This window comes from Budorcas taxicolor, chromosome 4 (assembly GCF_023091745.1).
Source record: "Budorcas taxicolor isolate Tak-1 chromosome 4, Takin1.1, whole genome shotgun sequence".
NCBI lineage: Eukaryota > Metazoa > Chordata > Mammalia > Artiodactyla > Bovidae > Budorcas > Budorcas taxicolor.
Genome location: NC_068913.1, coordinates 80,028,951 through 80,040,900, shown reverse-complemented (window position 1 = coordinate 80,040,900; position 11,950 = coordinate 80,028,951). Strand labels below are relative to the sequence as shown.

Sequence of the window (11,950 nt, the reverse complement as noted above, 5' to 3'; positions counted from 1 at the left end):
AATATTAGCTTGTGTTTCTTTACAACAGGGACTCGGAGCTTGCCTACATTTGCAATAAGGACTGAGAGCACGCATTTTCAGCCATGAACATAATTGAGCAATAGATGAAAAATCCTCTGATCATACTTATTAGCTAATTAGCACTTGATAAAGATCCGTATTACTTTTCTTCCTGATCCCCCTTTCCTTTTGAACTCCCTCCAACCCCCACACATGAATATTGAATATGTCCACATTTCACTGCTAATAACTGTTTTACAAAAACTTGAATTCACAGTTCAGTGAGGAACTAGAAAAGAAAACAAGTGGAGGCAAATGTTTTAAGAGAAGATACAAACAAAAAAGAACCAAAAATGGAAAATGTACATAAGGAGCATGATGATACTTAAAATAAGATTTTAAAAGCTAGAATCCACAGGCTAGAAGACTGAAGAGTTTGGAAATGTGTAGAGATGCATGCAATCGGTTTCTAGACCAAAAACTTTTCAGTTTCCCAAGAACTGAGACAAAAGGGAACAACTTATGGTCAGTGAAGAGAACAAACTGAGACCCAAGGGAGAAGTGTTTATGGAGAAGCTTCAGTTGAACTGGGCTTTGGATTTAATGGGGCAAGAGGCAGAGATGAGACTCTGGACACAGATGTGCTTCAGCTCATTTTTCCTCCCTTTATTCCATAGGATTTATTCTGTTAGCACTCCATAAGAACCTCCATGTGCTTTTTGTCCTAAATAAAAATGCCTCTTTCCTTCTTTGAAGAATTTTGGCATTCCTCTGATTTCTTAACGTTGGACATTAGCGAGCCTAAGCAAATTCAAAGGAGCTGAAACTAGCTGAAACTTAACCATTAACCTTGCCAGGCCTTTCACTTGCAGAATCGAGGTTAGTCCTGAGAAAACCCTCTGAGATAATTACCGTGTGCAGTCACTCGGCCAGTTGGGGGAGAGGTGAGACCTAACTCCAAAACCATTCCTTTTGACCACTAAGTTCTTTTTAGCATTCTGGATTCATAATGTACTAAGAGCCAACAAGGGGAGGCTATAATGTTAAATGAGGCCTTCAAGACAAACGTCTAAAAACAGTCAAGTTGGCATCTCTCATCTCTCATCATAACACTCCTGCCACTCTAGGGGTTACGGTGACAGTAGGGAGAACTGGGAATCCTGACAAAAATACTCCAAGATAAGTCTCTTTCCTAAGAAGGCTAAACTTAACCAAATCTTTTGAGATCTCTTGACCCACATTTAAGTCACAGAAATCCCCATCTCTTTGTTGGTAAGAAAAATGACATTCATAAATTATGTTCTGTGAGCAAGACTAATGACAGGATTTCTCTCATCCTACGAGGCCTTAAAAAAAACAAAGAAAGCTTTAAGTGCTATGCCTTCACATATAATGGAAACAGGGTTCCGATATTCCATGATTAACTTGCTGCTGGAAGTCTTAAAGTGCAGTGAAGGTTCTGATTACAGAGGTTTCATGAATGAGGGAGAGACTTAAGCCGTAATTCTGACATTTAAGGATTAGTATTTTATTTCCAGCACTCACATTCATCCTTGAGTTAGAAAGGTCTAGCAGACTCTAGGGGGCTCTTCTGAAATACATTTACGCACTAGTGATGGAAAGCCAACAGGAACTAGCACACCGCTTCTTACGTATCTACACGGTGCATCTCCTACAGGAGACTGTGGCTTAGCACGCTCGGCAGCTCCAGCGCAATCTCACAGAACAGTCTAGGTTTCACTGATCCACACCTGATGGTGCCCAAAATACAGCTATGCTTCCTACCTTGCCTCAGAATCCACGAAAGTCTACAGATTCTCTCAGCTCCAAAAGCAGTGTTTACTGAAATCAGGATTTTGCTTTCCTGAAGCAGACAACATCTGACAGTAAAGAAGATGACAAAGTTTGACTTAATCCAAACTGTGTGAAGACTAAAGACCAATTTCACCATTCTGCTTTTCAATGTAGTTTCCAGAAATCAACTGTGAGGGAAAGCAGGAAATATAACTATGTTAAAAGTTTACTAACTCCTAAAAAGCTGGAAGTTAATTTAAGAGTTTATTATGATTTATAAGTCTCATTTTAAAAACATCAGTCCATCAAACCATGTAGAAATAAGTATGCAAAAAGTCTGCAAAACAAAACATACTTTAAACATGTTTAAGTAGAGAAGTTATCTGAAATTCTGGATTTTCAGTCACTTCATTATTTGCATTATTATGCAATGGCAGCCAAATAATCCTTAACTTCAGTTGGGGTGAGCCTCCTAAATCCGGCTTCGTTGCAGATTCCAACTTCAATATTATCTTCTGTCATCTGCCCTTCAAAGCTTTCCTGATAAAGGAGGGGAAAAGGTCAATTTTCCCAGCAGTTAATTATAAAATCACTACAAATCCAATCATTAGATATTGAACTAACCTTTAGGGTTAATATGGCTGTATGAATGGCATCTTCAAGTTCCAGATCTTCATTATATCTAAAGAATTTTTTTTAAAGAAAAACGACTTATGGCACTATTAAGATGATTCATGACTAAGAAAACACAATGATAGCAACAGCATAAGATTTTTAAACATCTAATAAGACATTCTTAAAAATATTAAGTTACAGATTGATTTTCCTAGTCTCCTCACTGAGCTGTCCCCAAAATAAGAAACTGACAATTATTTGGGGTGCATTCCTGACATCATGAAGAGTGTAACCCTAACACGAGTTTACTTAAGAAATTTCCTTAAGTATAAGTATTTTAATATGATCAGCATGTGGTGGCAATATTATAACAATTTATAAAAATAAAGCGGAGAAATCAAACCTCTATCTAGTAAAATTTCATAACGTTTGGAAGACTCACCAATAATAAGTAAGAGGAAAAAGAAAGTGCTTTAAGATCCTAAGATTATTTAAGCTTACTAAGTAATCCCAGGTCTAAGATTTTTAAGTAATCTTGGCATTAATATTATCTGAGAATGTATTGAAAAGGTTCATTTGGTGGTTAAAATCAATTGCAGACTCCTCCCATCCAAAACGTAGGACACTTTTTGGTGGGCTACAATAATGCCAAGTCTAGAATACAGCTGGAATTAAGTGAGGGCAGTCTGCTGTGCTGGGCAGGGGCAGATTTTTATGTATCATTCCACTTTTTATCAAGTACATACATCACGTCTTTTTTTAATTTTGTTTTTTAATTTATATTTGGCTGCACTGGGTCTTCGTAGCCATGCGCGGGCTTTCTCTAGTTGAGGTGAGCGGGTGCTACTCTCCTGTTGAGCACAGGCTCTAGTTGTAGCCCATGGGCTTAGTTGCTTTGCAGCATGTGGGATCCTCCCAGACCAGGGATCAAACTTGTGTCCCCTGCATTGGCAGAAGGAATCTTAACAACCAGACCACCAGGGAAGCCCCATATGTCACATCTTTAATCTACCATCAACACCAGGTACTTGGGTTCACTACATATATGCATTTTTTGGAAATTGTCAAAATGAAAATGATAGAGGAGCTTGGCGGGCTACAGTCCACGTGTCCTCAAAGAATCAGTCATGACTGAGTGACTGAGCACACATACAAACTGTTATCACTTAAACCATTGAAAAACTTTCTTCCCAAATTTTTTACTCCAAATCCAATGGTCTCTTTTTTTTGAGATGGTAGAAAAAAATGAAGTAAAAAAAAATAAAAAAACATTTAGGAAAACATGAGAATGTAGAAAGAGAAGTGCTTAAGAAATTAATATTACCACTTAATATGTTGAAGGCTGGGGAGCCCAAGGACAGACAAGTAAGTTTGTTCTATCAGTAGCTAGGCTTGACTACAGTCATGCAACAAATTTGTTTATAAATTAATGAAATTATTTACAGAGAGCTGAAGACTGTAGAGTAAGTGTGGTAATGAATCTAGTTTTATAAATCTACCTTTTCTCAAGGAAAGTCTTCCCATTCACATAGTTCTTTCCCATTGCTGTGGCTTTCCAGGCAAAGTAAGCTCCCTAATCAGGAGAGGAAGAGGAAACAAAAACAAAAACACACATTTTAAATCATTAATATAATTATTTACGACTCTGACATTTATTTCTCAGTTCCATAATTTGTCTCTAACTTCTAAGATTTTCAGAATATTTATTGGAATGCAATGAGCTATGTCACAAAATAAATTAATGTGATAACAAAGAGGCATGAAGGAACTTTTGGAGGTACAGCATCTTGATTGTGTTGATGATTTTCTCAGGTATTTAATACATCAAAACCCCATCAAATACGTATAATTTACTGTACAAAATTTATGTAAAAAAAAGAAATGAGGTTAATTTAGAGCAAATAATCAAAAGTAATATTTTAGCTTACTACGATTGAAAGGCTCTAAAAATCATATCTATCTGAAAAATGGTGACCATTGGTGAACAAACTAAAAAGACACAGCTTTGCACTAAAAATTTTCAAAGGTGTTGATTTTTGTAATCTAAAGTTACACAAAAACAGCTACCACATCATATATGACTCATCTACTTAAAAAGTATATATGCACACATGTACAGAAACTGAAAGCAACAGACCATATTTTAAAAGAAAACAAGTGACTTTTAGCTATAACAGGGGGAAAGGGCAAAAGATGAAAGCTGGATTCCCATGATGGCGGCTCTGCTACTCTCAGGAAAGGAAGATAAGAGGACTTGGCATTTAGCTTCAGAAGCTCAGATATGGGGTAACAGACACTGTCAAAGTTCCTCAAATACTTAATTTTTCTGATTTAATTAACAACCTAAATATTTTTGCTTTTTCAAATTACAAAGCTAGAATATAAGATGTGCACTGAGTAAACCTGACATTACCTAATGATCTATAAACTATGAAAGATCAGTTTCTAATAGTGAATCTTTTCTTCTGGGTCTCCTCACAGTAAACATGAGTGACAGACGTGAGACACACGTGGAGGAGTGGTGCTTCTCCAGACACCTGCCAACCCAGACACCAATCTTCTGCTTTATAGCAGACGACTCATTTTGCAAAACATCAAAGTCATGACAGTAACATCAGTATTTGTGCAGAAGAGTCACTTCAAGTCAACCCCAAGATTAAACTAATGGCAAAGGGCACTGCCCACTCCCAGACAGGTTTTAACTGAACTTAAAATTAAAATTAGCTTTAATCATAATTTTTAAAAGAATTCCACAGATTTACAGAAATTTGATAACAACTACTTCAACAAATCATTCTAAGTATGTGAAGTTAATCAGCATGCCAGAAGAACAGAGGGCAGAACTAAAGGAGGTTCCTTATCAGAAGATGAAGTTATCAACATTTTAAATGTACAAGTGAACATGTATTACTTCTAAAGCCCAAATGGAAGAGAAAATACTCTAATTTGTAAGGTTTTTATGGCTTCTATTTCTATTAGGTACTCAAAGAGCACTTTAACAAACTCCTCAAATACATCTAATGGTACTTACAGATGGATCTGACTGAAATAAATATGGCCGTCCCTCATTCCAACCACAGATAAGTAAAGAAACTCCAAATGGGCGAACACCACTGAACAAAGAGAAATGAAAATTAATCGGCACCTTCATGGTGTTAAAGTCAACTTAATGTAAGAAGTTATTAATACTCTCAAGTAAAGCAAGTTATCAGGTAACTGAATTAGACTTCTGAGTTCCTTAAAAAGCATTTAACACCTTTCTAAACTAATCAATTCAAAATGAATTTTCTTTATGGTACTGAGGAACAATAGTCAAATCATTTTGGTAAATAGACTGATACAAATATTGGGGTTAATAAGTGTGGGTAACACTTCATGTCCTAATAAAATAGCAGATTTCAGCAAATGCAGCTTTTCCACTGGTTTTACATTTCAGCAATTACCTCATCATTTTCACAACCAAACTCAAGAACACTGGAATTAAAATGAATACAGATGTGTCAGTTACTACTTTCATCAAGTGCTTACAATCATTTCCAGCTAGAAGATAAATGTGGAAGCAGCAATGACTGCCTGCCCATAAAGAAATGTTTTAATCACTGTCAAAAGGACTTTATCTAGAAGCTGCTTTCTGCTGTTACATGAACAGCAAGAAAACATTTCTGCTTTCTCTTTAAGAAAATATTTCAGGTCCAGTTAAGATCAGAACTATTCATTCATAGTGGTTTTCTTCACTGATTAAGGAAATACAGGAATACTAAGTCCTCTTTTTTTTTTCCTGAAATATGTCTACTTTTACAAAGGTAAGATGATTTTTTTTCCCCCTAATTCATGACACATTTCAAATAATAAAATCAGCTTACCCTGACTGGGTGTATTCCTGCATCACAGAAGCTACTCTCTGGACCAGCTGAGCTGTGGGAATGGGTTCTTGGTAAACGAGATAGTACTGCTGAGCTAGTTTTCGAGCTCTGTGCACAAGTACCCTGAAAACAGAAAAGAAATGAGACAATTAAAATTCAGATGCTTTACATCCTCAAGACTCATTCACCTTCTACAGGCATACAACTATAGCCCAAGTCTGACATGCATCTCTTTAATAGTAGCTCTCAGCTGTAAAGCAGTCTTGTTCTTACATCCAATTACAGTTAACTTACAAGAAAATATCAGAGCGTCACTGAAGAGCTAAACTACAGGAAATGGATGAGAATAAGACAGAAGGAAAACTATGGACTAGAGGTATCAATCAGTTTAAAGAGACAGCTTTAGTGCACAGGAGAGCTTTATCTCTTGTCACAGCATCTTCAAGAGTATGCCCCCCTTACCCCAAGAGAAGCTACCTTAGGATTTGATATCACTCCAGGCAATACACTAATATGCACACACATGAACCCACATACACGTGTTAAAGCATCTCACTTTGCCTCAATCGTGTCCACAGACTGAACTTCAAAGAGTACCATGAAACTATTTATACCGTAAAAAATGTAAAATTTGTCAAAAGTGTAACGATTAAGTATATTGGCAAGACAAGCAAGATTTACCTCTCCCTGCTCAGGTGCTACTGATCTGAGCTCCACATCACCCCTGTGAGCAAGCATCCTGCCGTGTCTGTTGACACTGTGAGTGGTGGTGCACCGCAGCCTCCCTCCCTGCAGTGGCAACAGGTCCACTGCAGTGAAGCCCGAGCACAGAGCTGCTGCCGACTCACGAAAGTGAAATTCTGGCTCTACCTATCTGTTCCACAAAATCAGTAACGAAGTAACGATAATCCTTTCAATCGTTAAATGACAAACACAGAAAACTGTCAATCTCTTTAAAACTTGCTGGTACCCTGATGGAACCAGATTACTCTCTTCCTGTGAATATTAGAGAAGAGACTACATAAGCGTCTGGATCCTAACTGGCTGTCATACTCTACAACTTCCAGTGGCCTTTTTGAGAATTCTGTCCTTTTGCTAAAAACAGAAATAAATACAATGAGGTTAACTCTGGATAGTATGCTTTCTTTTGCTGTCTGGTAAACTTTTTGAAAATAAAGTTTATTATAACATGTATTGCTGAGGCCTTGGATGGTAGAAGAGAAGAGAGATGACAGGGCTAAGTACTGTATCCATCTCCTCTTTTAACAAGTGAGGCGCACTGAGCTCTCCTTCAAGTAACCCCCAGTCTGCCTCATACTGGCAAATAACTAACTTCAGCTGCTGCTGTTTAACTGAGCAAAAAACAAGCAGGTAGGCGATTGAAGGAAAACATCTCTTGTTTTTTCTTCCCAGAGTATCGAAAACAAGGAATTCACGTGATGGTGACACAAGGTACCTGTAATCTGGGCCCATGCCACTATACACCAAACCTATATGCTTGGTGATTGGTTCCACTTTGTGGACACTTCGCTCATCATACAGAATGGACTTCTGTTTCTTCTCAGTTGCTAAGACCACGCCATTTGCAGCTTAAAAAAAAAGAAAAGAGACTTGAATGCTTAATCATTTAAACACTCTGTTTTAATAGTTTCCTAGTTATAGCAGCATTTCTGCCAAACTCCTTTATTTTCTTATTTATAAAACCTTTTCTTCTGACTTTCCATATTAGAATCACCAAAGGAATGGTAAATCAGCTTTCCCTCAATGGTCATCTGTATTGCACAAGAAATCCCTGAATTAAAGGTATTATGCAACTTTTCCTAAAGTATTCTAGGACACCTTAGGGTACACAAGTTTTAAAATTATGGAATTCTGCCTACTTGGCGTACTGTTCTTGTAATTTGAAATTTAAAAACCAATGATACATTTTTGTAAGCTATCCTTAAATTTTACAATTAACCTTTTCTAAGTTAAAAAATTTAATCATCTTCTTTGGTTTATTACTTCTTTAAACATCAAAATACTGTAGATTAACAAAAAGAACTGTTAAAAATTATGCTGCCACAACTATTTATTTTTACATTAATGGCCTATTAATCCCCAAAGAGCATTACAACTAATAATAGGAATCTGAAGTGAATGAAGCATTTAATTACCTTTAATTCCCACTGAAGGAGCTCCTCCAGCTACAGCAGCCAAAGCATATTCTATCTGGACAAGTTTACCAGACGGGCTTAAAAAGAAACAGATATTGCTAAATTTCACATTCTCAAATATTTATTATAGGAGCATCTCTGAGAAAAGGGCAGGCAAATAGGCCAAATCCACTAATCAAGCATCAAGGAATAGATGGGCTTTGAAAATGTATCAGAAGTCACATAGAAACCAAATTTACTAGGTGATTTGAACATATACATAATGAAACACTAATCTCTTTCCTTTGGTTATTTTTCTTGTCTGCCATTTAAAGCAGCATCATTATTCTTTCCCTTCACCACTCACCAACAGTTTTCTCATCTGTAAAATGGGGATAATAGTGTTACCTAGTTCAAAGGTTGTTGTGAAGATTAAATGAAATGATGCCTTTTGTTCTTGGCACAAAATTAGCACTAAGTAAACACCAAATAGTAATGTTATGCTGTGAGCTGGTTATACTTAACATATCTGGTTCCACTGAGTTTGACAGTCAAATACTAGGTCCAAACTGGCTTTTTAGGTCATATATTATTTCAGTCTAGTTGTTGAGTGTTAGAACAAATACCATAAACATCACCAACCTTTCTATTTGATTGATAAAGTCTTTGAATGAAAATAATTTGTCCAAAGTGAGACACAAGCTAGGTCCACATACCCAGTCTATAATCTTTAGTTTCAGAAGATCATTTGTTTCATCTTCATAAAATTAGAGATACTGTCACTCAAGTCTCAACTTACATCATGCCATCGCGCTCCAGAGACACAACTACCCTTAGAATTCAAAAAACCCCTCTGACAAGACAATTCCTGTTTGCAATGCACTTCACCACTTTCTGGTGAACTCCTTCCAAGTCATTCTCCACACCTTAATAGAAGTGTCATTTTCTCAAGAAAAGCTGCCCTGACCACCCAGACTGAATCCCACACACTCATACCTAAGTGTCCCATGCTTCCTTCTTGGCCCAGAGTCAACACATTTGAATTATTTTGTAATATTCACAAAGTATAAGCTCTGTTCAATCAATACACCAACACATAACTGATGACCAGGTTCATCTGACTGACAGACATACATCCACACCTATTTAAGGAATAAACCTAGGGGTAGCAGTCTAAAGATTGTTAAATGACAAAATTAGCTGATTTGGGCAGTGCAGTTCCAAAGCACCAGGATCTCTATCAGGGATAACTGAAAAAGACAGCCCTCCAGCGAGTTTTCTTATTTTCCACTCTTACTTCCATTCCCTGATCCGGAGTTGCTTTTATATCATAACATCTTCCACTTAAATCCTTTAATCTTTTTATTCATTCACAATCAAAGCTCCTTACTCTGGCCTACAGGGCCCTGCAAGACTGGTCGAGACCCAGGATAACTCCCTGCTCACTATACTCTAACACACTGGCCTTCTATCAATTCAGTCTTTCTCAACTTTAGCACTTTCAAACATGGTTTTCCCTGTCTGCAACTCTCCTTACCCCTAAATTTTCAAATAGTTGGCTCCCTTTCATCTTCCAGTCCCCTCAAACAACCCCCAAACATTGGTCTTTCCTGACCACCCAATCTAAAGTTACATTCCTTCTTTCACCCTCTCTTAATAAAAATTCCTGAGTAAGGGAAAAACATTCTTCAGAGTGTATGAGTAGGCACCCATTTGTTTACCCACTGATTGTCAATGAAGTCAAAGTCGCTCAGTCCTGTTTGACTCTTTGCAACCCCATAGACTATACAGTCCATGGAATTCTCCAGGCCAGAATACTGGAGTAAGTAGCCTTTCCCTTCTCCAGGGGATCTTCCCAACCCAACCAGGTCTCCCGCCTTGCAGGCAGATTCTTTACCAGCTGAACCACAAGGGAAGCCCAAGAATACTGGAGTGGGTAACCTATCCCTTCTCCAGCAGATCCTCCTGACCCAGGAATTGAACAGGGGTCTCCTGCATTGCAGGAGGATTCTTTACCAGCTGAGCTAAGAGGGAAGCCCACTGGTTGTCAATATCCCCAACTAAATGTTATCCTCAAGAACACCTTTTCACCCTATAGTATAGTCTCTTATCACGTCTACCATTAATAATTCTGATTACAACAGGGTAGAAACAATTTTTAAAATCCAAAACAGAACTGCACCATCATATTAAAAAAAAAAACAAGAGTGTGTTTAAACAAGGAAATTTATTATAGAAAGATTCAGTCCCTGATAACATATGGTTGCTTCATGTTTCAGCTGGGATTAGGATAACACTTTCTTAAAGATAAAGGTCCAGGTTTTGTCTCTGAATACGAACAGCAGCGACCTGTCAAACTTTGTTTCATATCATTGTATATAGTATTTTAAGAAGACATTACACAGTAATGCAAAGTGTATTAATTTTGTCGTCAGAAAGAACCCAGTTTAAATATTAACCTATGACCAGGGAGGAGTTATTGAATTTGAGTTGTGGTCAGCTCATCTGTAAAATGTTTAGAAAACATGTATCACACAGAGTAGCCTAAAGAGATGGGACTAAGCGCCACCCACACAGAGAGTACTCAACAAGTTAGATGCCGCCCGTCTTTAGCTGTCAGATAATATTTTTAATTAAATAAGCCATTATTGATCTGTAGGAAAATGGCCAAACTGAATCCTTCTCCCGTCAGTACAGCCTTTGGTGACGGTTTTCTTACACCGGGAATGATGATAGTGCATCTCTGATTTATTTTGAAAAACATGCTTACATAAATATTCTAAAGTTTAAAAGCCTATCATCTTTCTTTAAATAAACATATCCCCCTTCAAAAATAACAGCCCCACAGCAAATACGGCCTATTTTGGAGCCCACAAAGACAACGGGCTAGAAACACTACCACTTTCACTTTCAGTTCTTGAGCTTCCAGTAGGGGCACCGAAGAAATCGAAAGCGGGAAAAGGTTTCCGAAGACATTAGCGCCAAATGGAAGCTAAGACTAGAACTGAACTGTAAAGTTGGGTCTTTCCAAGAAAAAGGAACCCCACAGGGCTGACCAAGATTCTGACCTCCAGAAGCTCCTGAATCAGGCCTACTTGAGTCAGGAAGAAAGAGTTCTGAACAGGAAACCTGGAAGCAGCTCATTCAAAATTGCCTTTTTCTCTAGTTCCAAAGCGAAAGAAAATCCCTGGGCGAGGGCCTCAACTTCCCACAGCGCCTAGATCTCCCAGGATACCCTGACTCGCGTTCCCACGGTCCCCAGGCACCAATGCTCCCCAGGCCGCGGGAAGGCCCCGCAAATGACTTGGCAAACTCGCATTTCCACCCCCATTTCCTACTAGGCCCTCAGGAAGCGCCAAGTCAGAGACCAGGAAGGTAAAAACCTGGCCGGCAGAGCTCCTGCAACCTCGGTTATGTGGAGGACCTCGGGAGTCCCTTCCATACCTGAATGTAGTCAGCGAAAAGCTGTAACCACGCTCCGCCATCTTTACCCGAAAACCCAACGCACATCCGCGCACATGCGCGCTGAAGCCAGTTTCGTTT

General features: G+C 38.2%; 1 protein-coding gene across 1 annotated transcript; it reads right to left on the bottom strand.

Annotated features, from left to right (window-relative positions):
* Window positions 1-370: 370 nt before the first annotated feature.
* On the bottom strand, window positions 371-11,900 carry PSMA2 (proteasome 20S subunit alpha 2). The gene is made up of 8 exons (XM_052638672.1): window positions 11,852-11,900; window positions 8,429-8,505; window positions 7,729-7,861; window positions 6,273-6,395; window positions 5,441-5,522; window positions 3,909-3,982; window positions 2,419-2,476; window positions 371-2,334 (listed from the first exon to the last, which is right to left on the bottom strand). The coding sequence occupies exons 1-8, from the start codon at window positions 11,890-11,892 to the stop codon at window positions 2,218-2,220; spliced, it is 705 nt and encodes a 234-aa protein (XP_052494632.1). The 5' UTR covers window positions 11,893-11,900; the 3' UTR covers window positions 371-2,217.
* Window positions 11,901-11,950: the final 50 nt, after the last annotated feature.

What these genes read in the sequence shown, in the direction of transcription:
- PSMA2 (XM_052638672.1), bottom strand. Translation starts at nt 11,892, where the DNA reads ATGGCGGAGCGTGGTTACAGCTTTTCGCTGACTACATTCAG. An exon ending in TTTTCGCTGACTACATTCAG is followed by an intron (nt 8,506 to 11,851) that starts GTATGGAAGGGA and finishes TTTCTTTTTAAG; the next exon opens with CCCGTCTGGTAAACTTGTCC. An exon ending in CAGGAATACACCCAGTCAGG is followed by an intron (nt 5,523 to 6,272) that starts GTAAGCTGATTT and finishes CTCTTTGTTCAG; the next exon opens with TGGTGTTCGCCCATTTGGAG.